The sequence below is a fragment of the Dasypus novemcinctus genome, chromosome 13, assembly GCF_030445035.2.
Source record: "Dasypus novemcinctus isolate mDasNov1 chromosome 13, mDasNov1.1.hap2, whole genome shotgun sequence".
NCBI classification, from domain to species: domain Eukaryota; kingdom Metazoa; phylum Chordata; class Mammalia; order Cingulata; family Dasypodidae; genus Dasypus; species Dasypus novemcinctus.
The window spans coordinates 49,594,195-49,622,015 of NC_080685.1; the positions used below are offsets into that span (position 1 = coordinate 49,594,195).

The 27,821-nt window shown below is 38.1% G+C and overlaps 1 protein-coding gene and 1 non-coding gene across 4 annotated transcripts; one reads left to right on the plus strand and one right to left on the minus strand.

Annotated features, from left to right (window-relative positions):
- Positions 1 to 832: 832 nt before the first annotated feature.
- On the minus strand, positions 833 to 961 carry LOC111763252 (small nucleolar RNA SNORA11). Its single transcript, XR_002796152.1, has one exon. It is a non-coding gene; the product is annotated as a small nucleolar RNA SNORA11 (small nucleolar RNA).
- An 848-nt stretch (positions 962 to 1,809) lies between these two features.
- Positions 1,810 to 25,970, plus strand: FMO2 (flavin containing dimethylaniline monoxygenase 2). Of its 3 annotated transcripts, none has more exons than XM_058310109.1 (9): positions 1,810 to 1,914; positions 2,196 to 2,367; positions 14,724 to 14,912; positions 17,232 to 17,394; positions 18,886 to 19,028; positions 19,919 to 20,118; positions 21,150 to 21,505; positions 22,192 to 22,264; positions 23,266 to 25,970. In XM_058310109.1, the coding sequence occupies exons 2-9, from the start codon at positions 2,236 to 2,238 to the stop codon at positions 23,615 to 23,617; spliced, it is 1,608 nt and encodes a 535-aa protein (XP_058166092.1). In that variant the 5' UTR covers positions 1,810 to 1,914; positions 2,196 to 2,235; the 3' UTR covers positions 23,618 to 25,970. The 3 variants fall into 3 exon arrangements, with proteins under 3 accessions (XP_058166092.1, XP_004454779.1, XP_004454780.1); XM_004454722.4 differs by having other exon boundaries at positions 1,828 to 1,914; positions 2,201 to 2,367; XM_004454723.4 differs by lacking the exons at positions 1,810 to 1,914; positions 2,196 to 2,367 and adding an exon at positions 2,399 to 2,656.
- The last annotated feature ends 1,851 nt before the right edge of the window (positions 25,971 to 27,821 follow it).

Here is a 27,821-nt window from a genome sequence, read left to right on the forward strand (position 1 = left end):
ACAACCAGGTGTTGTGGTATGAACATGCCTTTTGTGGGAGACATGATTCAATCCCCAAGTGTCCTGAACGAACCAAATGAATTAATATATGTGAAAGTATTTTTACACTGCAAAATACTTTGTACATATAAAGTAATATTAAAAATGTATATGTTCCCTGGAAGACAACTGGCAAAAACATATTAGAACCTTGCTCCTCAAAATGTGGACTTAGGACAAGCAGCATTAGCATCATCTGGAAGTTTGTTGGAAATGATGAATCCCACTGTGGCCTGTCAATGGAATCACTAATTTTTTTTATTATCATTAACTGAGAAATGTTTTCAGCTCTCGTTTCTTAGCCATGATCATGGTGTTTGTTATATCTTTTGTTCTTTGATCAAAGAGTTGCTATTTTAAATGGATTAGGCAGAGAAGGCCTTTTAACATGACCATTTTCCTGCATGCCTTATTTAAAATCCTAACACACTTCTTCCTCCCTTCCAGAACTTCCTTACTTGCTTTATTTTTCTCCACAGAACTTATCACCACCTACTATACTGTATTTTATTTTATTGATTGACTGGCTCCCTAAACTATTAAGGAAATCCTGGAGGGCAGGGAATTTCTCGTTTGTTCATTGCTATATCTGCAGCATTTATAAAGTGTCTGATACTTGGAAGGTGCTCAATTAATATTTGTTGAATGCAAGACTGAATGAATTTATGCAAAACATTACTGAGTCCTTATATCTACTGGTTTTTTGGGTTGGGAAACACAGTGCTTTATCTTCATTATTTAGATGATACCAAAGGTATGCAAGAATTTTTTAGTATCTTTTTTTTTTTTAAACATGTGTAGGGCATTTGTTCAAAGGAAAGCCACAAGCTTTATGCCCCTTGTCACAATGGACCCAGATTCCTGTTGGGTGTGTTGTAAACAGCAGAGCCATTCTTCAGGCCCCTTGCTCTGATCACACCCAATTTTTAGCCTCTTGATTTAAGACTTTCTAATGAATGTTATGCTAATAAATGGGATCCTAAGCAAAGGTAAGATATCCATTTTTCTATCAATCGAAAAAGGGGGCAGTAGACAGAAATATGTTAGAAGTCACGTTAGGTACCACCAAGCCAGCATGCACACAAGCAGAAAGATCAAGATGACGGGTCTGGGCAGGTTGAGCAGTCTAGGAACAAGTAAGCAAGATCTTCCCTCAAGAAGACTTGCGGACTTCCCTCAAGTCTAAGAAAACCAACTCTTAAGAATGTAAACTTATGAGTAGAGGGATATAATTGGTCTCATTCATCCAGTTACAGTGATAAGCCAGAAATCATGCCTAGCACATAGAAATGCATATTTGTTAGTTGGAAAACTAAGTGATCAACTAAATGGAATTCATGTAGCCATTAAGAAACACTGTTACAGAAATAAAGATATTGATATACTAGAAAGGAGAAAAATTGAGTTAGAAATTATACTTACAGTGTGATTCCATTTGTTTGTGTGTGTAAATAAATATCTGGAAGGATATACGAAAATATCAACAGGGGTTATAGTTCTATCTGGGTAACAGAGTTGGGGTAATTTTAACTTTATTTATTCATATTTGCTAATTTGCTAATGAACATATGTTATAGCCATCATAAAAAGGACTTTCAAATTATCTATATGTTATGTGTGTAAATGTACTGGGTTGTTACTATAAAACCATTCTATCAATATCCTTCACCTCAGAATATGAGCCTCTTGCTTAATTTCAGGAGTCCAAATTCCGTAGAGTTTCAGCTGGCAGAATGCTGAAGGAGGAGGGAGAAGCTCCTCCCACTTCTCACAGCCTCCTCCAACCCTTAAAATGCTTCGGACTGCCTTCCAACACGCACTCAGTAGAGAAAACTATTCTGTCAAAGCCACAGCACCAAAAGACGAAAACCAAAGGTAAGGATACTAGCTGGGGAAAGAAGCAGAAAAAGAAACTCTAATGAGTATGACTGGAGATTTGGCTCACATCACTAGCACTGTGTGACTGAATAATATGGCTTTGTTAAATGGGTTGCTTTTATATGTCAAACTAAGATGTTCTAAACAAGGTTTGCCCCCAAGTCCAGGAAGAAGTCAGGGTCTTTCAAATGAGAACAGGACACTGGGGATTAGACTAGTGGAACACTTTATTCTATTTAGTGCTGCTTATTAAATTACTCTCTTACCCTTTGCCCAAGATAAGCAGTACTCATTGATCAAACTCCTTGATTGAAGACCATGGCAAAGAAGGTGGCAGTGATTGGAGCTGGGGTCAGTGGCTTGATTTCCCTTAAGTGCTGTGTGGATGAAGGACTTGAGCCCACTTGTTTTGAGAGGACTGAAGATATCGGAGGCCTGTGGAGGTTCAAAGTAAGTGAGACTTCCTTTGTTCTTGAAGAGACTGTGCCTATTATTTCAGAATGAATCATAGCTACTAATGGGACTTCTGGAGCAATTTTCATCAGATTTATTTATGCATCTATACATGAACTGAATCATGGGCTGACATCTCTCTCCAGGTCGACTTACTCATGCCTACCACAGGCCAGGAATCAAATGACTTTCTCCATGAGTAATGTGCTTATCTTTCCTAGTCCAGAATCAAGATTCAGATAATAACTTTGTTACCATTTCAGTGGCTTGGAAAAAAGCTGCTCAGGTAAGAGTTCCTGACATTTTAGAGTTCAATAACTGTTTGCTAATAATAATAACCATATCCATATTTTATAGTTGGGCAAACAAAACCGAAGGTGGTTAAGTGACTAGGCTAGCCAAGAAACTGGCATTCACACCCAAGTCTTTATGACTCCTAAGCAGCTAAGCCTCTTACCAAGCATGCCCTGACCTTCATTCTTGCACAAGAAGGTTAAAGAAAAATTGAGAAGCAATGACTTGAGGATTATGTCTCAGGTATATGTATGTGAGGTATTAAAACAGACAGGATCATCAGGTTTAAATGCATCAAGAGCAGACTCTCCTATCAGAGGGCTCAAAGAATGAATCTTCCTACAGTCTGACCAATTAGGGAGATGACAGGGATCACCTAACACATATATTTTGCCAGTTTAAAATGAATCTCATGCAAAGGGGATTTTTTTTAACACTGGGATTCCCAAATGTATATGACCATAAGACTCACCAAGAGGGTTTCTGAAGGATACTGATTCTGGGTACCATGCCAGAACCACTGAATCAAAATGTTCTAAGGAAGGGAATCTCTTTTGAACAAGAGTCCCAAGTGAATCCTATGATGCATCAAGGTTGGCAAACATATAAATACTAAATACCAAATTATTTATCCAACTATCCAAATGCACTCAAATTTAACAATGGAGAAGTTGATTATTATTCTGGAAAGGTAAATGCAAAGAGGAAAACTGGAAAAACAGTTCAGATCACATTCATTTCTTATTAATAACTGGTCAGTAGAAACATGATGGCTTTCACTGAGAATGTGATATGGTATGGTGGACATTTTTTTCTTAATAAAAGTATGGATTTTTTGCTCCACTTAAGGTTTACATGTAGATTCAAAATGAGATTTGTATTTGTCCCAAGGTAGATTTTTAACCTACAGAAGAAATGAAGAATTTAAAACCTAAGAGCTAAATGTCCCTTATTGGTTCATCAGTAATCTGGCAGCAGAACAGGTGAGAGTTATTTTGAGTGGTCAACTTAACCATGTGATTTGTTGAATTACAGGAAGGTACCTCCTTACCCCAAAATATTTCTCCTGCTATCCTATTTTCAGTGTTTAAAACTTCAGAATTAGAGATACCTTTCTGTGGATTAGAAAAGGTAGATTAAAATTTAAATGAACTGAAAAGCAGATGTGGTTCAAGCTATTGCGCTCCTCCTGCCTACCAAATGGGAGGTCCCTGGTTCAGTTCCCGGTGCCTCCTAAATAAGACAGTGAGCTCCTGCAACGGGCAGGTGTGGCAAGCTGATAAAACAAGCTGACACAACAAGAGGCACAAGAAGAAAATCACAATGAAAGACACAACAAAGCAGGGCATGGAGGTGGCTCAAGTAATTAGGTGCCTTCTAAAAGAAACAAGGAAGACGAACAGACGGAGCAAGTGCAAACTACAAGAGGGTGGGGAGATATAAATAAAATAAATTTTTAAAAAATTAACTAAGCCTTATTAGCTATTAAGGATTAATATATATAACTCTCTGATATCTGAAATAGTATCACATACTATTATCTCCTCAAAACTATATTCCAATAGAGATGGAAACAATTCTCCACTCAAAGAAGACAAAGAATTCCCCTGCAGAGTGAAACATGGAATAAGCAAAACTTCACAGGCTGTCAAAGGGGCCATGTGAAGGTCTTGGCTATTTGGAGACCTGACAGCCACAAGGAAGATGTAGGGAAAAGGATGCTGGGAGACCCCAGGCCCACTCACAGGGCAGCTGGGCCTACTTCTGAGTTCTACCACTCAGAATTAATTTTAAAAGTGAGTTATTCTTTAATTTCTATACTCACACACAATCCTTCTGAGCTCATTCAACACATTGAGTGGTGAGAAGTTAAAAAAAAAAAAAAAAAGTTTAAGAATTCTTCTATGCTTAGCTCAAACACTGCAGCATTCTTCCAAAAGCTTATCCAGCACCCTCTCGTGGTAGCTTTGGAACATGGGAAGGGTTGGTAATTAACATGTATTTTTAGTATCTATCTTCTCATTTTTGTACACAACATCCCTGGTATTATTCTCACTAAATATGAAAAAGAAACTGAAGTTTGGGATAAATAACTTCCCAGGGAAACACAGATGATAGAAATAGAACAAAATGAAGGTCTGTAAGGTTCCTGAACCCTAACAATTAATAACCTTACTAAGGCACTGAAGAGGAACACATGCTCTTCTGTCAGCAACTAACCTGCTGTGCCTTCTCTATTGTTTTTAATACCATGTGCTTATAGGAAAATTACCAACATGCATGGCTTTTGTTTTGTTTTGATTTGTTTTTATATTTAGACTTTCTCTTTTTCCAGCTACATATACTCAATTCTTTTAATTAATCTTCACACAACAGCTTCTAAACTTCTCTCCAGCTTGGTTGCCTTCCTCTGGATTCAATCTAGAATATTGTTTTCTCTCTTAAAATGCAACTCCCTGCAAATCCAGCATTTTAAACAAATTTATTTTATCTGTATATATTTTCCAGAACCAAAGAGGTGCTATATTAGACAATGGAGAATGAGTCAGACACAATCACTGCCCTCAAATAATTTACAGTTGATTGGTCTGACCATTGCCCGGTATGGTCTGTGCTTCATTTGGCCTAGACGTTATACCTCTATTAAAGCTGTTTAATATTTTGTTTGCTTGTTCAGCTTTCACAAAATAACAGCTCATGTTTGTACAATTACTGTCATATGCACTATCTTATTTTATACTCCTCTTAGTTCTCTAAATTAATATTAAAGCCAAGGGAAAGTGGTTTGCCTATAGCCCCTAAGAAGTGGTAGGTGAGGGAAGTGGATGTGGCTCAAGTGGTAGAGCTTCCGCCTATAACATGGGAAGACCTGGGTTCAATCCCTGGGGCCTCCTGGTGAAAAAGAAGAAGAGAAAGCATACCCGCATGGCAAGCCAGTACCTGTGCGAGTGTCTGCATGGTGAGCCAGTGCCCACATGAGTGCCTGCACAAGTGCTCGCATGGTAAGCCAGAGCCCTGGCGCAAGTGAGTCACACAGCAAAATGATGATGCATCAAAAGAGAGACAAGGGGAGAATCAAGGTGAAGCGCAACAGAAACCAGGAACTGAGGTGGCACAATTGACAAGGAACTTCTCTCCCCATCAGAGGTCTGTAGGATCAAATCCCAGTGAATCCTAGAGGAGAGAAAATGAGAAGACAACACAGACAGCAAAAACAGCAGGGCAGGAGGAGGGGAAGGTGGAAAATAAATAAATAAATCTTAAAAAAAAAAAAGTGGTAGGTGATAGATCTTAAAACCAGCCACCATAATGAGATCAAATTATATAAATTTACTATCATTCATCCTCTTTTATCACATTAATGATTCATACTGACTTGAATCTTTTTCATTTAAGACATTGATGAACTGTCTGTCCTATACTTGTGAAACATATTTTTAAGCCTAGTTTTAGGAATTCAGACTTGTGCATATTGAATATAACTGGTTTGATCCATGGTCAAGAAATATTTATTTGAAATTTCAGTAGTCTGTCATGTTTGCTATGCCTCCAAATTTGGGATATAAACAAAATTGATCATCTGTATTTATCTCCATCAAAGTTACTTATAAAAATTTTGAGCATACGAATATAAAAACATGAAGCAGGCACTTGGGACAATACTAAATGGTACTTTCCAGATGGTACCAACTTCAAGTCGACCTAAACATGCATTCCATCTAGTTTTTCTAGCCTTCACAGCCTCTCTTCCATTTTAGTTCCATTAAAATGTTAAATGGAATTAAAAAGCACTCCATCAAAGTAGTGCTTTTTAACAGTACATTCTGTTCATTTAAAGGACAGCAACATTATACAGGACTAGCTTAGAACAAACAGCTCTTTCCTTTCCAGAAATGATAAGTGCCTTATCTTTGTTTGACTTTCAGAAGTTCTCTTTTCTCAAATAAATTTATCCAAAGAGTCTATCACACCATAATTCAATGTAACTTAGGTTTTTGTATCCTGATTTACCAAATTTAATGTGCTATAGATTTATAAATTTTCAGGCAATAAAATACTATGGTCCTTTAAGTCTCCTACCAACAGCCTAAGATACCCTGGTTAATTTTCTTTTTTTTTTTTTTTAAGATTTATTTATTTTATTTATTTCTCTCCCCTCCCCACCCTAGTTGTCTGTGTCTATTTGCTTAATGTTCTTCGTCCACTGCTTCTGTTGTTGTCAGCGGCATGGGAATCTGTGTTTCTTTTTTTGTTGCGTCATCTTGTTGTGTCAGCTCTCCGTGTGTGCGGCACCATTCCTGGGCAGGCTGCACTTTCTTTCGCACTGGGCGGCTCTCCTTATGGGGTGCACTCCTTGCATGCAGGGCTCCCCTACGCGCAGACACCTCTGCGTGGCAGGGCACTCCTTGTGCGCATCAGCACTGCACATGGGCCAGCTCCACACGGGTCAAGGAGGCCCAGGGTTTGAACTGTGGACCTCCCATGTGGTAGACGGACGCCCTAACCACTGGGCCAAGTCCACTTCCCTAATTTTCCATAATATTTTAAAAGAAGTAATGTTTGCATGCATAGAGAACAGCTTATAGCATACTACCAGCAAAGCGGTTTTCTTATTCCCATCATGCTACTGAATGTCTATTTTAGCATCATTAAGCCCTATTTGCAGTGATCGAAAAATACTTTTTGTTGACATTACTCATTCATTCATTCAACAAACATATTGACTGAGTGCCTATTTTTGTGCCAGATATTATACTAAGTGCTAAGAATACAGAAACGGACAGTCTTTGCTGTCAAAGGGCTCATCGTTCAGTGGAAGAAGTATTAAGAAAACCCATAATAGAGGGCAGTTTTATAAGGACTAATATACTCAATATTTGTGGAAGCAAAGAACCTCACTCAGCAGAGAATAGGGAAGGCTTCCTAGAGGGTTTAATTTTTTTATTTAGTCTTGATAATAAGTAAGGATCAGGAATAAGGATAAAGAGAAATACTGTTCTAGGCAGAGCAAATGGCTGGAGAAAAGCTAACTCAGGAAATAGAAAGTCACACAATAGGGCTGGAATGAAGGATGCAGGTGGGTGAGAGTAAACTGATAAGGCTACAGAGAGTGGTCAGTGTCTGATCATGAGGCCTTGTACCCCATGACAATGAGTGACCCTTTTATTCTGAAGGCAGTGGGAAAGAAGGCAATATCTGAGTCAGGGAGTCTGATTAGGGAGCTCTGTAAGTGATCAAAGCCAGAGATCTAGGGAGGTACCATCCCAATGCTAAGACAGTAGAATGCAGGGTCATTCTAATAGACATAGTGGTTCTCAGAGTTCATTGTGCATCAGAATTACCTGGGAACCCTTCCAAAATACAAATATCTGGGCCCTACCCAGACCTACTACGACTTTTTATTTTTCAAGTATTTTTCTCCAAGCGCTTCTAATTCAACTGCTCCAATGACCAGTGCTGAGAACCACAATTTGGTCTCTAACTGCCAATTCAAGGAAGTAAAAAAGAGTTTCATTTATACTCATTTCAAGTAAGGAGCAGACAAATATAAGATACATCTGAAAGAGTAGAAAGTTTAAAGAAATGTAATTTTATTATTTGCAACTGTTTACTCTTAACTAATCATGAGAACAAAATATTGCTTAATAGAGGACAAATAAGGAGGTTTCACATGATGAAGGATAATTTATAAAAAGCAGATTCTTTCTTTGCTTTATAAATTTGCTCCCTTGAGTAGGTTAAACATTAACATTATAATCTTCCTTAAACTGAGCTTATTTTCACAACCTTTTTAAAATAGAGTCAATGATAAACTTCAGTCCAGTCTATGGTTTAAAAAATCATAAATTCTAAATCAGTGCTGTGTGAACTAATTTGGCTTTGCTATATAGTTTTCTGACATTCTGAAAATTATATCTTAGGAAAATATTCTATGATATGATCACTTATCTTAAACAAGTAAATTATAGAAAATTCTATTCACCTTTAGGAAATTCAGACTATTTGTATTTGTGCTTAAATACATTTTCAGGCAAGGTTTGTATTTTAAGTAAATACGTGAGTTAAATTTACTTGTCCTGAAAACTGTTTCTCCCTGTCTTTGTCTCAGTTGAGAGCTAAGCCTCTTCTCTGACTCCATTTTGCCATCTCCAAAGCCCAAATGCCCATTCACCCTAACCATGTCTTTGTGATAGCCATACCAGGATATTAAGAGTCTCTGAGCCTCTCAGTAAGTAACACAGAAAAAACAAAAACAAACAAAAAAACAACCAATTTTTACTAATCATAGCTGTTCAGAGTTAGCAAGTATCCCTGGAAATGCTACAGCAGGGCAATCTATAAAACTGTCTTCCAGTGGGAGGAGGACTGGACTACATCTACGGTTTACCAAATATGAAGGTGTTTGCTTTTCCCTTATGTAGATTTTTCAAAATATAGAGACTTACTAAATCAGTCTTTCCAGAGGTAGAGCCCTGGGGGTAGGGGAGCTTTTTGAAGTTAAATGGGTGATTCTGATGCAGTCTGCCAAGAGTTTGAAGCCACTAGGACCCTGAAACTCCAAAACCAAGACAGTTTCGTGATGACTCCTTAACTACCATCTTCTTCTATTGCCCCTACCAAGAAAAAAACGGCAAAGATCTCGGGTCAATAAGGGATGCTTCCAGGACATGTGTAAAAGGAAAGTCAAAATGTGGGATATGCCCCTGAATCTGAGATGCCTGAGCAAAGACCGACTATGATGTCGTGGTGAGGAGGCTGAGAACAGGCATGTGAAACTAAGTTAAGATAAGATCACAGACTTGCAGGACTTTGGAACTAGAAGAGACTCTATCAAAACTCTATCGAAAATTTACTTTACATGTAAAAATTATATAAATGGTACATGACAGATTTACCCCAAAATTTTTTAAATGGGGCAAGGGCTTAGAAAGAAACAAGGGTTCTGCCTCAAAACTGGCCCAATTTAAATGAGAATTAATATGGTTAATTAATGGAAAACTATTCAGGAGGCTACCATGAACAGACCAATTGAGCTCTCAGGTATGGAGGCTGGGGAAGAAAGAGCTCAGTATTATCAGAATTAACACACACCCACACACACACATACAACAGATTGTTTTCTGATGCTTACAACTAAAAGTTTTGACTTTTCTCTAGTTTCGAATGTGGGACATCAAGGTATCTAGGTGGGTCTAGAAGGCAGATAGACATATGACACTAAGCAGGTGACTGATATTAAGATACAGCTTTGAATGTCATCATTACACAGTGGTCACTGACATATAAAAAGGGAAAAAGTTAGAAGGGAAAGTTGCATGTAGATCAGATCCTTAGTCAGAACTCATCAACTATACCAGTCATGGTAACAACAAAGAAAAGCAAAGAGGCTTCCTCAAATAAAGAGAGTCCTTTAATAAATAAGTGGACTTTGATCTCATTAGCCAACATGTTTTGAGAACCTTGTCCTGATTTTTAAAAAAACAATCCTTTGGAGCAATTTTTCCAGAGGACAGTAAAAGTACAGAAGACTCTTTTCTGGAACTCACTGTTGAGCCTCACTCCAAAGAGTCTTTAAGAAATGCAATATATATAGCTATCTTCTCAGAATGAACTTGACATGGTATTGCCACAAAGGGAGGACATTCCAGTCCAGAATTCCATTTCAATCCAGAGTCTGAGGTACCCATCAGCCTTGGCTAGGCCTCTTGCTTCCCTTCATTCACCATTCCCAATCTCTCCCCTCTCTTACCAGAAAGAAAGGAAGAATGGGAGACAGGGTGGGAGGAGAGAAGAAAGGAAAATTCTAGTATCATATTTGATTAAAATAATTGCGGCATTCAAGTATGATCTTCCTGAAGTCTCCTTGTGACAGTCTGAAGCTGTATGTACCCCCCAGAATAGCATGTTCTTAAAGCTAGTCCATTCTTGTGGGTGTAAACCTATTGTAAACAGGATACTTGATAAGGTTACTTCAGTTAAGGCATGGTCCAGGGTGGGTCTTAATCCTCTTACTAGCATCTTTTATAAATGGGGATGAATACAGAGAAAAAGGGAAAGCCTTGGAAACAAGAGGCTGAAATCAGTGAAACCCAGAAGAGAAGGGAGAGTCCAACAGACATGGCCATGTGCCTTGCCTATGATGGAGGAGTCAAGGATCACATCTTATCCTCAACTCCAAGCACAGGGGCCAAGCCAGGGTACATACTTGTTACATGTTTGCTTATTAAATTAATAAGAATCATCTTCCTTTCATAACTCTGATTGATTTTATCCAGATTTGTTTAAACACAAAGATATCTACTTCAGCCAACTAAATGTAGCAAGAAGCATATATAAAGACAAACACTACTTTTTAACTGTTGTTAAATCTATTAGCATATCTATTAGCGATCTATTAGCATAATAATAAAGACTATCAGAAAAGAATGGTGATGTCACCACTGATTGCTGACAAAAAAGGGCAGAGAGTCTTGCCCTGACCAGAAATTACTATAGCGGTTCAGAAGTTAGAATAAGTTCTTTTCATTCCTTAGGTCCTCTTAAAATTGACCTGACAGGGGAGCCAATCACATTTTGGTGCCAATTTACTGGCATTTGCAAAAAGCTAACATTTTGGCTCGAGTATAACAGTTAAACTTATTTGAGCTCTTTACAAACTATGGCTAGTTTAGTAAGATTACCTCTAATGTTCCCTGATGCTCACAACTAAAAGTTTGACTTTTCTCTAATTTCAAATATAATAACAGCAATAGAGACAAGCATTTATTAAGCACTTATTTAGAGCCAGGCATTATGCTAATAAGAATTTATCAATTTCATTAAAGCCTTATAACAATTGTTTGACGGTGGAATTATCAATGAACGCCATTTTACAGATGAGGAAACTGAACTTTTCCAAGGTCATAAAACCACTTGCGGTGTTAGAATTAGGCTATCAACCCAGTCAGTCTGACTCCAGAGTCCTCACGTTCACTCTGTACTACTTATAAAATCATCTGGTCTTGAGAAAAAGTCACCTTTCTATTCTTCATTCAATATTTCCCATTTCAAGATTTTATTAAATAAGAAAGCCAGACATTCAGTCTTGCCAAGGACATTGTGTTCAATCAAGATAAAACAACCAGAAGCAGTTTACAAATTTGACTCTAATATTATGTAATTTGAAACTAGTGTTTGAAAATAAAAATACCACCATTTATTTATCCAGAGTTCAGATCACTGTATCCTACCATATGAGACAGAAACCCCTTCATATTCTAATGCAAATCCCCTTCAGATTTTAAAACTTACATACACTTGACAATAACACCACACTAAACTCACCATGTAGAAAGCTGGTATACTCTTACCTGACCAGTTTTTTCCAAGCTACTTGAAATTATAACAAAGCTATTGTCTGAGTCCTCACTTGGACTAGGAAAGATAAGCTATTGTCTGAGTCTTGATTTGGACTAGGAAAGACAAGCACACTATAAACACATTGTTCATGGAAAGAGGCAACCTGACTCCTGGCCTATGGTAGGCATGAGAGGAAAAAGAAAGGGAGGAAGGGAGGGAAAGAGGGAAGGAAGAAGAAGGATATTTGCAAACATAAGCATATATTTAACAAAGATTCTACATACTACTCTTAAATGACATGAGCTTTGGTGACCCATACTCATGTTGATAATCTCTGAAATTAGGACACAGGGGGGTCCCAATACATATACAGAGCTTTGCTGATTAAAAAAAAAAAAAAGCAAAGACCCTTCAATTTAATCCAGTTCTTTTTTTTCTTTTTAACTCTGTAAATAAAATCAAATATAGCCTCTTGAACAGGAAATGTTGGAAAATTCATGTGTTTCACTGTGCCAGTTACTTTGGTGTCAGAGCAGCTCCCTTAGGAGCCTTTCTTAAACTACACTGAATAGTAACTGACAGCTTTGCCAAACCTTATGGCTTTGTCAGTAATAACAGATACTACTTATCAAGCACCTAGTATATCCTTATTTTGCAGGTAAGGGGATTAAAGCCCAGGGGCACTGACTTGCCCAGGCTCGCATAGTGTGAAAACAATGGACTTGAACTCACATCTGGCTCCGAAGCCCAGACTTCTTCTACTAGTCCAAGCTGCCTCTTTCAGGGTTGCCAAAAATCTAATCCAAGAATTCTAATCCAAGCAAAAGTAATGAGTTTCTATGAGAAACGATGAGAAAGGAGCATGGACAATTGATTTATCGTGGTGGCAAGATTATAGATGAATATCTACTTTCTTTTATTTACCACTCTGTGGAATAGTTTATCAGACTATTTATGTAAGAAAGTAAATTTTCAATTAATGAGAACACACAAGCTGTCCAATTATTTATACCCCATCCTAAAGCTGAGTCAAAACAAACTACTATTTGCCAAGATTATGCATTAGTCTCTGAAAATGCAGAATTGTCTATTGAGGAGTTCTTGAGTGGCATAATTTCAATTTTCTTATAAAAACCTCTTTGATAATATGCTGATTTCAGGGACTCTGAATCACCATATTGGCTCTTTTCATGATTTAACATGGACAGTAAGTGCAGCACTTCTTGTCGAAAACATTATCAACTTACTCATTTTACCAAGGGACAATCTCTAAAGTTTAGAATCAAGTCTAAGATTTGATTGTATTAGTGCTTCACAGAACACTTGTAGCACTTGTCCACCTCATTCCGAAAGAACATCTCATTCTGATTAGAGGAGGTGCTCCAACACTCAGAGAGAGTCTGGTTGGCATTGGTTGGGTGGATCAGGTAAAAGATCTTCTCATCCTTAAGCACATGGTACCAGACCAAGGTGCTGCCAAAGACAATGGGAAGGTCTATATAACTATCCCGCACATGCAAGGCAGTACACTTCTGCACATTGGGCCTCTCAAACACATACTCCTCAGGACATAAATTCTCCACCTACAAGAGCTTCCAAACAATCTTGGTATGTCTCCACAAGGATAGAAAAACTAGTATCAAAGAATCCCAAACTAATGGCATTGAGGACTTTCTCCCTCTTCCTGCTGTAATAATATTTCACAAAATCGCCAAGCTTCATCTTGCAGTCGGCCTGACAGGCCACATCAATCTCTTTCTCAGAACCAACACTGGGTTACGCAACCTGCACAGTGAATGATGGCAAGGGCAGCGTCATCCTCTGCCCGTCCTTCTTCAAGACCAGGATGGGCACACTGAAACTATTCATCTTTATCACTTGAGGAACATTAATTTGGAGTAAAGCATACGGATGTGGCCACTTACTGGACCCTAGAGTAATCATTTTAATTGAAATTCTCTATTATGTTCTCTTACCAATAACCCAGGGTTTCTTGGTTCCCAAAGCATGGGCCAGGGGAGGGTTTACAACCTCCCCAGGGGGCATTTAGAAAAAGGGGCTGGTTGTCACAATGACTGACATTTAACAGAGACCTGGAAGGTTAACTATCCTGCAGTCCTGGCAATGCTAATAGCAACCCCCTGAGCAACACTAATACATTAAATAACCAAGTCCTATCACACAGAACAATGGAACATGGATGCAGCACCCCATAAGCTAAACTTTATAGACATACTACAGTAATCAAAGCTACCAGGAGCTAGGTGTAGAAAGAAGAGCAGGGATCCAAAGGACTTTTTTTTTTTTTAAAGATTTATTTATTTATTTAATTCCCACCCCCCACCCCCGGTTGTCTGTTCTCCGTGTCCACCTGCTGCGTCTTGTTTCTTTGTCCACTTCTGTTGTCGTCAGCGGCACGGGAAGTGTGGGCGGTGCCATTCCTGGGCAGGCTGCACTTTCTTTCACACTGGGCGGCTCTCCTTACGGGCGCACTCCTTGCACGTGGGGCTCCCCTACACGGGGGACACCCCTGCGTGGCGCGGCACTCCTTGCACGCATCAGCACTGCGCATGGGCCAGCTCCACACGGGTCAAGGAGGCCCGGGGTTTGAACCACAGACGTCCCATGTGATAGACCAACGCCCTAACCACTGGGCCAAGTTCGTTTCCCCAAGGGATTTTTTTAATCCATGATAATCACTATTTTATTTGTTCCTTTAGGAAAATGTTGAAGATGGTCGAGCAAGTATCTATCAATCTGTCATCACCAATACCAGCAAAGAAATGTCCTGTTTCAGTGACTTTCCAATGCCTGAAGATTTTCCAAACTTTCTGCACAACTCTAAGCTGCTGGAATATTTCAGGATTTTTGCCAAAAAGTTTGATCTTCTAAAATATATTCAATTCCAGGTATAATTCATTGGGGAATGGGCTTCTCTACATTAGTTTAGTTAACATTGAATAAAGAAGTTGCTTGAATAATGAAAGAAATGAATAAAATTAAGTGTCCCAATCCATTTCTTTACTGAAAGATAAAAACATGATAGAAAACCCAAAAGAGTAGTGACATTACCATTGATATTATAGAAAAGGAATACATTAACAGAAAAGGAAATTCATCTATTAAAATTAAAGGTTTGAATGGTGAAACTTCGTTTAAATTAATATCTATTGCTATTGAATATGCATAACCTCATTTGCCTTGAAAGGACATATGAAAAAGATCAAACTGCTGTTTCATTTCCTTACCTTCTCTGTAGAAATGGGATTTCTTAGGAAATGTGCTGAATAAACTCTCTGCTCTCCATTCATCACAGAAGCCTGCAGCAACTATTTTTAAAATGGTTTCTTTTTTTCTGGATGCAATCTCTAGAAACATAAAGATGGCCAGATTATTTTCAAATACACTTAAAATCCCTTTTGCTGTTCTTCCTCAAAAACAAATAAACAAGGGAAAAAAATATTCTCACTAAACATGCTGAATTTTTATCAGTATTCTACACTGAGAATAACTGCTTAGAAAGTTATTTAAATTACATCTCCTTATAAATGTTAGTTTATTTTTAGCACATTTTCTATTATCAATAATTCTAGTTTTGTACATACCTGATTTGTATTATATTAATTTACAGTAGTTGATTTGTGTGGAAATCTATGTTTATAATTACCATTAAAATGTCCAGCTCTAAGTAGTGTAGTTTTCACCCCATTCCTGGTAGATAACCCATCCTATAAGGGACAGATTTTTATTCTTTATACTACCTGAAGCTTTTATAAGTCTTTGTCCACTAAGCCATCAATCTTTTTAACAAATACACGGCCCTCTTACAATATGTAATTTATAGTATTTGTTAAAGATTGTTAGAGTCATAGAGAGTTATTTCTCTTTGTTGTATTACTGCTATTATGGTTTTCTGCGGTTTGGAGAGAGGTTGGGAAGACTCCTTTTAGTTTACTGGTCTCTGAGTTGGTATAAGATGTTAGGGCTCAACACAATGGTTGGGGCAAACTAAAGAGTTCTGCTGTTTGTCATTATCATATTCTACTTTTCTTTTGTAATTTTTTTTTAGGAGGAACTGAGAATTGAACCCAGGACCTCATACATGTGAAACAAGTGCTTAAACACTGAGTTACACCCACTCCCCATAATCTACTTTAATGTGCATGTGAATCCCTTGTAGATCTTATTAAAAATGCAGATTCTGATTCAGAAGGTGGAACCTGAGATTCTGCATTTCTAACAAGTTCCCAGGTGATGTTGAAGATGCTGGTCCTAGAACCACATTTTGTTCCTTTAGGATCTATAGTACTTTGGTTATTATACTATTTTGAACTACAAATCTGAAACCATTACTTTCAGCTGAAAATTGTTCATTGTATAGCCTTTTCATAAGCTTAATGCTAATATTCTTTATCATTTTTTGAATTGAGACATCTTCAGAAATTGCCATTTTGGAAAAAATATGAAAATTTGAAAAGCGGGTATAAGGGACTCAAATACTTGTAAACAAGAGGAGAAGCATATCATTCCTCTAGAAATGAGAAAAGTAATGCTTCCATTTGACACTGTTTCAAATACACAGACATAAAACATTTATGTATTTTTTTTTATTTTAATAAACAGTGAGCTACATTTAAAAAAAAAACAAGGAACTGATCATTTACTTACTTCAGTGATATGACAAACTGAACTGCCACCCTGATGTTCTCTGTTTTAGTAATAAATGCTAACACCTATCACTCATGGAGTGCTGACAATGTGCCACGTGCTCCTGTCATGCTTCACATGAAATATCTTCTCTAAAACAGAGTCTGCACAGAAGTGGACACGTAGTAGGTTCTTAGTAAATGCAGATAGTGTGATCAATTGAATGACTGACATATGTTTTGTATCCTTCCCCAGACCTCACGTTCCATTTTCTTTCTTTCTCAGGTCCTATTTAGTACTTCACACCCTTAAGAGACCAGTTCCCACTGTTGAGTCAGGCCTCTTGCAGGAAGCAGCAGATTCTTACAGCTAATTTTTATACAATAGCCAAGCTCTCTACCACAGGAGAACAAAAAGAGCACACCTAACAGTCTTCACCTTAAGTGCACTGAAACGGATTCAAATGAAACCTAAGTGGAGTTAGGCATTACACTCTGCATATCCTCACTTTGAAGAACTGTACAAGACCCATATTAAACTCAGAGTAATTTTGAATGATGCCTTCTCTCTGTTTGTTCAAGACAACCGTCCTCGGTGTGAGAAAATGCCCAGATTTCTCATCCTCTGGCCAATGGGAGATTGTTACTGAGTGCAAAGGCAAGGAGCAAAGTGCTGTCTTTGATGCAGTTATGGTTTGCAGTGGCCATCACATCCTTCCTCACATCCCACTGAAGTCATTTCCAGGTGAAGCCAAAGGGATTCCCTCCTTTTATATGTCCAGGTACTTTATAAGCAGGCTGCCTGAGAGACAGGATTATCTGCTGTGACTTAGTTATACTAAGATCAGAAAGATGAAAAACTCCAAACACCACCTTTGTCTCTACTGACCTCTTTGGGGATTCGTTATACAAGAAGCTCAGCCAACTTCCTCAAACATCACAAAATCTTCCCCAGAATTTCAGAGAATTCCCATCCAAGTTGGTTCTCTATTGGAGAGGCCCTTTTATCCATGTACCTAGGTTGACCTTTTTTCTATCCTGCCAAATTTGTGACCTTGTCGGGGCCTTAAAAGCCTTTTTCCTGGAGCCATGCCACAGATAGGTGTTACTTGGGAGAGTCCCTGGAAATAAATGATACTATAGGGCAGTGATCAGGAGAGAGATGCAGGCACAAATGGTAGACAGCAATGCAACCAACAGCCATCTGTCCTGGTGTCTCCCGGCCCTTCCCTCAGGAAGTCCACTTCTTACCAAGTCTCTCAGAAAACATCTAGAACAGTGATTCTCAATCCAGGACTCACATTAGAACCAACCATGGAGCTTCTAAAAGTCCTGATGCCTAGGGTCCCTCTCCTGAAGATTCAACTGGTGTTGGGTAGGGCTACATCAAAGGCTGCTCAAATTACTTAAAAACACAGGACTGAGACCTACTGATCTAGAGCAGTGGTTCTTAATCTTTCAGCTTGGTATCAGAATCAACAGTAGGAATTTTTAAAACATAAATTGCTGGGCCCCCACATCTAAGTGTTTCTGATTCAGTAAGTCTGGGATGAGGCTAAGAATTTACATTTCTAAGAAGTTCATAGGTGATGCTGATGCCGCTGGCCAAGCATCCACACTTAAGAGAAATCACTTATCTAAAAGTTCTTTTAAGCAACCCCACCTGGTTCATCAATGGAAAATAATAAAGCTTGAGTATTCCTGGAAAGTATAAAAGTGCTACCTAGAAAAGGGCACTGAGAGGTTTGCATGCCAGCTATCACTGACTTAGTGCAACCTGGAAACTATCCTCAACTTCTATGTGCCTGGTTTTCAGTTTAGTTTAGTTTCTGTTTGCTTTTGAAAAAATAATGATAAATACTATTCTATTTATTATACAATTGGAGGAATAGTGCTTCACAATTAAAGAAATGTTTAAAATACATTTAATATGTTATATTAAACTATCATTCTGCAGTCCAAAATTAGGCAAAATGAATAGTCAAAATGTGGCTCTCAGTTCATCAAAACCATTTGTTAGTCTCTGGTAAAAACAAAAGCTGCTGTCTCTGAAACCAACTCCTCTGACCCTGTACCAGACGCTGGCCTTGCTACTGTAATTCTTCTGAAAGGGGAAGAGCCAAAACAAATGACTTACCTCAGAAAGAAAGAGCTGACAATACAGTTTTTACTGAAATTGACTTGACGTAGTTGCTTACTCAGGAGTTCATGGACTTCTCTCTTCTTCCCCTTGAAGGATTTGAAAAGTTCAAAGGCCAATACTTCCATAGCCGCCAATACAAGCACCCGGAGGGATTTGAGAGAAAACGCATCCTGGTGATTGGAATAGGAAACTCAGCCTCAGATATTGCCGTCGAGCTGAGTAAGAAGGCTGCTCAGGTGCGATGCTCTCTGCTTACCTCGTATCATGGTGGGGAGGAAAAAGGAGGGACATATCGGAGAACCCCCGCCATATAACCAAGGCTCCATTATTCATTAATTGGTTGGTTGATTGCCCAATGTGGTATCGTAGAAAACCTGGAAGTCAGGAGGCCAGAGTTTACCTCCCAGTTCTGCCACTAACCAGTAGAGAAGCTAAAATATATATTTGAAAAGATTTAAAAGTACAATTTGAAAATGGAAAATCTGAGTGAACAAGTAGAGAATACACCTGAAAAGGTATTTAGATGTGTACTTGAAAAGAAGGGGAATCACAGTACAAGTTCAGAGTTTTTATTAGTAACTTTTAAAATACATAACATAAAGTTCTTTCATTATGGAAGGGGACTGATTTCCCTCATCATTCCCCCTCTGTGAATGTACATACTCATAAATACATACCTATGTAGTCATTAGGCTATAATCATACTTTTTGGAGGATTGTTAAGTACTTACCTGAGGGTAGGTAATCAAAGTAAGAAGAGAAAAGGACCTTTATGTTAAGGGGTTGTAAGCCACAACTATAGAGATTGTAAAGACTTTTGGATCCTATCATCAATTTTAGCCCAGAGATTTTCCATGGATTCTCAAAATTTTAGTGTAGTGTTCACTGTCAGATGTAGATGTCACTGGGTACCCCCATTTGCCTTGAAGACTAAAGCTGCCACACAGCAGTGAATCTTAGGGAATTCCTAGGAAGCTTTTCATTTTGAGGTCAGTCATCTTCAGAACAGAGAACCTTAGTGAAATCTGGGGCCATAACTCAGGATGTGATACATCACCTATATGGCAGATCCATCCCAAACAAGGACACATGACCTAATTTCAACTGCATTATTTTTTGCTACTAGGTGTTTGTCAGCACCAGACGAGGTTCCTGGGTCATGAGCCGTATCTCTGATGATGGCTATCCTTGGGACATGGTGTACCACACCCGGTTTAGCTCGATGCTCCAAAATGTCCTCCCACGAACGGTTCTGAAATGGATGATGGAATATCAGAGGAATCGGTGGTTCAACCATGAAAATTATGGTCTTGAGCCTCAAAACAAGTAGTTATAATGCTATTTTTATGGTATACTCATTGGTAAGCAAGGTTGTCTGAGGTGCCTCTCTTTGCAAAACTCCAGATTGCTAACATGAAGGTTGTTCTAGAATGCCTCTAAGGTTCCTTCAGCACTGAGACTTCAGGACATTGAGTGTGCAGGGAAAACATGTCCCAAATTCTCCACCAGATGATTTCTGCTTTGGCAACTCTGTGCACCACGAGGGCTCTTCTCATGAGCAGCTTCTGAGAACCTATTCTCTGTCTCTTTGCCAAAATACAAATCTCTCTTGATCTCAGAGTTATACAGCATTGATCTTATAAACACAAGCAAACATGGATGTTTATTTCTTCTTTAGCTGATAACTGCCTCCTTCCTTTAAAAAAAAGCTATTTGTTGAAAGGAATCTTTTATCAGATGCCATATGACTATTGTATCCCAATATCTGAAACACAATCATGAGTCATTCTTTTACAAAAAGAAAAACAAGAAAATGTTTCCCAAATCTACAAAAAAAAAGTAAATCCAGAAATATGAGCTTATGTTCCATTATCCATAATATAAACAAACACCACTGATATCTGAGATCAACAATTATCTGAAAACTAATCTCATACACTAATTTTTATACTGTTCCCTTAAAAAGTTTCAAAGTTGTTAGAATTTCCTTAACTATGACCAGGTAGAACTGTTAAAATGGTAGATGGTATAAAAGAAACAGTAGAAACATCATTGGCCAGAATTATCTTCAAGTGGAATAATAATCACTACAATAATCAGGGGTTGACCACTGGCACTGGCATTTTGCACTTTGAAATGCCTTTCATCCATGCCATGTACATGTTTTCCCCATTTATGAAGAGAAGGGTTTTGTAATAAGAGCTTAAAGTCAGATAATAGGGTTTAGGACAGGCCAAGTAGTCAAGTTTCATGGATTTGGGGGAAATTCCTTCACTTTCAGAGCCAACTCTATATAATGTAGGGAGAAGTCAAGGCTCTTCCACATCCTTCTGAGTGTTTTGTTCTGTGTGTCTCAGATACCTTATGAAAGAACCAATACTGAATGATGATCTTCCAAGTCGTCTGCTCTATGGAGCTATCAAGGTGAAATCAAGGGTGAAGGAGCTCACCGAAACTTCTGCCATTTTTGAGGATGGAACAGTGGAGGAGGACATTGATGTTATTGTCTTTGCAACAGGATATACTTTCTCATTTCCTTTCCTCGAAGATTCACTTGTTAAAGTAGAGGATAACATGGTATCACTCTATAAATACATTTTCCCTCCTCACCTGGAGAAGCCAACCCTTGCATGTATTGGCCTCATCCAGCCCTTAGGTTCCATTTTTCCAACTGTTGAACTTCAAGCTCGCTGGGTGACAAGAGTTTTCAAAGGTGAGTGAGTGGATGGAAAAGTGGGCAGCTGGTGGACTCTGATCAATAATGAGTTTAGATAAGAAAGTTGCCAACAAGAAGGGGGTCAACTTGGGCTGCTCTGAGAAGAGTAACATTCTAAAAAAAATTAATGGAGAATTTAAAGAATGGCAGGTGCTGGAATACTGCAATAATAGATACCTATAATTATCCCTTCAAAATATTAGACAGTATTGAGAATTTTAATTGGCATCAAGTTAGGTCCATATTATCCTTTCTTTAAATCATCAGCGATCAAGTTAAGAAGGCAAATACCTATATCTCATAGTTTTACCTATATAGTGTTTATAAATACCTCAGAATACGTATGACTCAAGAGATACAGGGCCTAGTCCATACTTCGTTCAAAATTAACTATTAATACATAAGCAGTTTAACATCAGATCCCTACAAAGTTACAGAATCATTGAAAGGTTTCTGTCTGAGCATCTGTATAGCACTTGTCATCCTCAGAAGGCTCTTATCTCCCTGCCCCCAACAGTTCAATTCAGTTCAACAAAATCTCATTGAATATTTAGTCCTGTACTAGGACCTAATGGGATGGAGAGAAATTTAAATAGATCACTTCAACAAAATATGGAAAATTTTAGGAATTAACAATGATATTGAATCAAGCCCTCCAGTCAAACCAACCTTTTGTTTTCTAGGATTGTGTACCTTGCCTTCAGAGAGTACTATGATGGCGGACATTATCAATAGGAAGGAAAAAAGAATTGACCTGTAAGATTTTTTAAAAATTCATTACATAGAATAGTGTTTCTCAAAGTACAGTGACCCAACTGTCTACAAAAGCCATGTAGCTTCTCGCTAAAAATGCAAATTCATGGACAAATTCAAAACCAGTAAAATTGAATCAGAACAATCTCTTTGGGTTAGATCAGAAGTTTGCATTTTTATGTTCTTCCTAGGTGATTCTCATACAGACCCAATTTAAGAACCAACCACTTAAAAACAGCTCTTGTTTTTCCTTGACTTAATTTCATCTCAGTTTAATATGATGCCCATGTCAGATCTCACTTTTATCTTCTCAGACCACTTATACTTTGGTTAGAGAGGAAATGGGGTGGGAGCAGCAGTGGTGACAGTGGTCTGAGTATCAATGGAAAGTTAGCTGGGGGATCTCCCATCAAAATAAATGAGGAGTTGATGTGAAGTGAAAGTTCTAGGATTTGTGTTGAGATGGAATGGTGATCAAGTAACCTAGAAGAGTTTACTTGGGGGCCTTACATCAGAGGAATTTTTGAGTCTTCCTTGTGGGGTTATCCCATCTTCAAATTCAAATCCAAATCCAAATCCATCTAACATTTTTTGAGCATCTATTATATGCCAGCCAGAATGCCAGGTAATTAATCATTTAACAAGCAAATATTAAGTATCTTCCCTATGCCAGGCACAGAGCTATGCTTCTATATATGTTATCACATAAATCTTTGCAGAAATCCTACTTTATACTTGCCTATAAAGACTTATATCCGCTTAGTAAATAACAAATAATAATCATGGTTATCCATGAATTTATGACTGTTTACTATATGGCCTACTCTCCATCTGAGACAAGGGCCTTCTGATGAGATAAACTGATACTTTCCTTTGTGGATTCACTCAAAAACTAATTTATTCATTCATTCATTCTTTATTTATTTCAACAGCTACTGAATACCTAATATGCTTATCTAACTCAGAATATTTTGTCAATCTGCCCATTTTACTTTCTTATTAAGGTTTGGAGAGAGCCTGAGCCAAATTTTGCAGACCAATTACATCGACTACTTGGATGAGCTCGCCTTAGAGATAGGTGTGAAGCCAGACCTCTTCTCTCTCTTGTTAAAAGATCCTAAACTGGCCCTGAAACTCTATTTTGGACCCTGCAACTCCTATCAGTATCGCCTGGTTGGGCCTGGGCAGTGGAAAGGAGCCAGGAATGCCATCTTCACCCAGGAACAAAGGATTCTGAAGCCTTTAAAGACTCGGGCTCTGAAAGCTTCATCTAATTTCTCAGTTTCCTTTCTGTTTAAAATCCTGGGGCTTCTTGCTGTACTTATGGCCCTTTTGTTCCAACTTCAGTGGTTCTAATATATCTACATAAAATTTGGCTTTATAATCTTCTCAGACAGTACTACTTAAAGAAGAAAAAAGTCTTAAAGAAATTATATTAATCTATATTCTAAATTTTAGAATTAGGAAAAACTGAGTGAGAGGAGTAATTGTGGAAAGGTAGGCGAAATTGGTCTATGTATAAAAGCCAAAATTGTGTTGTGAAATCTCTTGTCATCCTACTGCTCTATCAGCTTCACTGGAGTTTCACACTGGCACAGGTTAATAGGGCTTTCAGCCCTGACACATGGCAGTTGTATGGAAAAAAACTGCAGAATTACACAGGTCCCATGGTTTAAATTATGGACAATTTAAATTGTGGCTAAATATTTAAAACTCCTTCACAATGTTCTTGGTGGTCTTCTTGGTGGTCTTTAACCATATTTGGTTAAAAAAAAAAGTTCTCATATGTTAGATCACACTCCATTTGCCTGGTGGAAGAAGCACGTCAAAATACTAGAGAAAAAGTGAGAGGCCAGTGGCAATGCTCAAACAAATATTTAGGGCCTCTTATTGAAAGCTGAGCAAATAGCCACACTTCTTATATTTTAACAGAAATACTCTGTAAAAATAAAAAATTAACATGCCATAATAACACCTAATATATATCTAGTGCTTATCATAAACCAGACATTGTGCTCTGTGTACATTATATGTATTATTTCATTTAATTCCCACAACATTTCTACGGAATGGGTAGAGCTATTATACTCACTCTACAAATGAGGAAACTGAGATTCAGATCAGCTGGGTAACATGCCAAAGACCACACAGCTAGTATGTGATGGAGGTGGAAATGGAACCCAGAATTATTTGACTCTTGAACTGAAGTTCATTAATTTCTCACCACTCTGTATTTATTTAAAAGCCATCATTAACGATAAAGGACTTATTAATAGACTATTTCACATATAATCATATATGTGCTACTTTCAGGGAATCTTTTCATAGAAAGCACCACTCTTAAAATTATGGTCTGATTAATTTTATTTATAATTTTTGGTTTATATTCCATGTAGATCGAAAAAACATTTGAGAGAATTTATATTTTAAAAAGTACATCTGGCGGCAGACTTGGCCCAGTGGTTAGGGCGTCCGTCTACCACATGGGAGGTCCGCAGTTCAAACCCCGGGCCTCCTTGACCAGTGTGGAGCTGGCCCATGCGCAGTGCTAATGTGCACGCACAGTGCTGATGTGCGCACGGAGTGCCTTGCCACGCAGGGTTGTCCCCGGCATAGGGGAGCCCCACGCGGAGGGAGTGCGCCCTATAAGGAGAGCCACCCAGCACAAAAGAAAGTGCGGCCTGCCACAGGAATGGCGCCGCACACACAGAGAACTAACACAACAAAATGACGCAACAAAAAGAAACACAGAGTCCCGTGCCACTGACAACAGAAGCGGACAAAGAAGATGCAGCAAATAGACACAGAGAACCGACAACTGGGGTGGGGGGGAAGGGGAGAGAAATAAATAAATAAATAAATAAATCTTTTAAAAAAAGCACATCTATCCAATTACATTTAAGATAATCATTGACATTTTCAAATAATAAGAATTGAGGACTAAAAACATATTTTCCAGGTACATGAAAAGCATTATAATGACTGAACCTTGTGTCTAGCTATAACCTCAGGGGGTACCCAAGGCAAAAAGCTGAACAATTATGTAACCTTTGTCGCATGATAAAAGGAAGCATAGCAGTTTGTTAGGAAAGACAAACATTTTCTTGGAATAGACATCTAAAAAAGACACCATCAGTTCAAAGTCAAAAGACATTGAGCAACCTAATAGAGTGTCATCTCTTCTTTCCATCATCTGTGCTTTGAGAGCTAAACCACGCCATGAGCTCAGTCACACCTCAATATTATCCAAAGTTTTCAAAGCAAGAGCAAAGGTAAGAGATATTGAAAATTCAGGCAAATTTCTCCTCTTATTTATACAAAGCCTTTGTGGACACTGTTCTTCACAGGCCTAAATTTCTTCCCAAAGGCTCTAGAAGAATGTGGTGACAATATGTCAGTGGAAACATTTTAAAGGCTATTAAAAAAAAAGAAAGTAAGTCTATTGAAATGACAGCACTTCAGTGCAAGATATTTTTTATTGCTCCTACAAGCAGATTCCTTCAAAGAAAAATTACATTGTATATACTTAGTTATTGATTAAAAACTGATTACTCTGCTAATCATTAAAGATTATTAACAAGGCATTATATTAATAACAATAATAATAAACTTCTTCCAAGCCTTTAGAGCTTGGAAGACAAACTACTACCTGAGGGCCAAGTCCATCCCACCATCTGTTTTTGTAAATAAAGTTTTAATGGAACACTCATGTATGTATTGTCTGTGACTGTCTATGAGTTACAATGGTAGATCTGAGTAGTTGCAAGAGACTTTATGATAATAGCAAAGCTATTATCTTGCCCTTTACAGAAAAATTCTATTAACCACTGCTTTATAGAATACAAGGTATTGTCCTAATCATTTTGTATAACCTGTCTCATTTCATCATTATCACTACCCAAACAAGCAGTTATTGTTATTATCCTACTTCCAAAGTGAGAGAAACTGAGAAACAATTCCCTGACTGATACCCTATCAGTGGAAAAGAATAACTGCATGAGGCCCAAATTATAAAATTTATTTCCTTGAAACTTTTAGAAAGAAGATGATCTCTTGAACCCAAATATTCTGGTATTAAAAAAAAAAAAAAAAACCAATTGTTCATTTCCAGAAAACATTGCTTCTGAGGATGACTTAAGGTCTAAAGAAGAATCATATACTCTATCCTTCTGCCTCTCTACATCCTGAAACTTGAAACAATTACAGACAAATCATCTAAGGTAGTTCATTCCAAACTATGATCCATATAGAGAATAACTTTTAAATATGTAAAAGTGGAAGACTTCCAAATACAAATTTAATAATAATTTAGACCTACTGAATCAGAATACCTGCTGGAATCTACAGTTTTGACAAGCACCCCCTGGAGATTCTGGTGCACATTAACTTCAGGAACCATTTGTTTGGAGTCTCTGCAAAAACGTTGCTTTCAGAGATAGTCCATCACATTTTCTACTTCCCGGGGCTAAAGTCCTCCTTTGATTCAGCCATGGTGCCTCTTGGAGCAGTTTACAATGTTTGTTATTCTCCCGCAAAGGATGATTATCTAGTTACCACTCTCCACCAAAAATCTTTCCTTGTGATATTCCCCTTAATTTACCTTTCAATTTAATTGTCCTTTTCCGTATTACAGCTCCTTAATTTTCTCTATCAAAAGCCAAATATAATGCATTTTTTCTTCTTTATAAGGAAAAAAAATATTTTCAAACTAACATATGAGGACCTTGATATGCAACAAAATTAGAAACCGTAATTTCAAATAATAGGGAAGAAGATGTGGCTCAAGCAGTAGGGTACCCACCTACCACATGGGAGGTACCAGGTTCAGTTCCTGGTTCCCCTGAGAGAGGACTAGCAAGACAGCGAGCTGACGTGACAGGCCAGTGTGGTAAGCCGATACACTAAAGAGACACAGCAAGGAAACACAATGAAAGACGCAACAACCAGAGAGGGAATGTGGTTCAAGTGATTGAGGGCTTCCCTTGCACATGGGAGGTCCTGGGTTCAGTTCCTGGTGCCTCCTAAAAAAAAGGAAGACAAGCAGACACAGAGAGAACACAACAAGCAGACAATGGTAGGCAGGGAATAAATAACTCTTTAAAAATATATTTTAAAAATTAAATAAAAATATAATTTATAAAGAAGAAATTTCAAATAATAAAGATTTTTAAAACATATCCAAGGAAGAATCCAGCATCCACATTATAATGAAGAAAGATTTTGACTTATAACCAGCCTTTCATTCTAGAAGGTGCTGCTACCAACTGACAGTCCCCATGGCAGAGCTTTTGTCTGTTTCCCAAAAGGAGACAATGTGTTTACACAGAGCAGATCTTACTTATTGGGCAGTCTGCCTGATGTCCAAGGGTATGCATTATTGAGGCTAAGAAAGAGACTCCTGAAAATGGGATTCTACTTAATCTGGGTCCTCTAAGAGGCAGATGCCAAGACGGGGTTAAACATACAAGGATATCATGGGGAGAAAATGCCTACGTGAGGGAAAACAGACAGGGGACAGGAAAAGGCTGGGCAAGTCTGCAGACCACAATGCAAGTCTGAC

What these genes read in the sequence shown, in the direction of transcription:
- FMO2 (XM_058310109.1), top strand. Translation starts at nt 2,236, where the DNA reads ATGGCAAAGAAGGTGGCAGTGATTGGAGCTGGGGTCAGTGGCTTGATT. An exon ending in GAGGCCTGTGGAGGTTCAAA is followed by an intron (nt 2,368 to 14,723) that starts GTAAGTGAGACT and finishes TTGTTCCTTTAG; the next exon opens with GAAAATGTTGAAGATGGTCG. An exon ending in TAAAATATATTCAATTCCAG is followed by an intron (nt 14,913 to 17,231) that starts GTATAATTCATT and finishes TGTTTGTTCAAG; the next exon opens with ACAACCGTCCTCGGTGTGAG.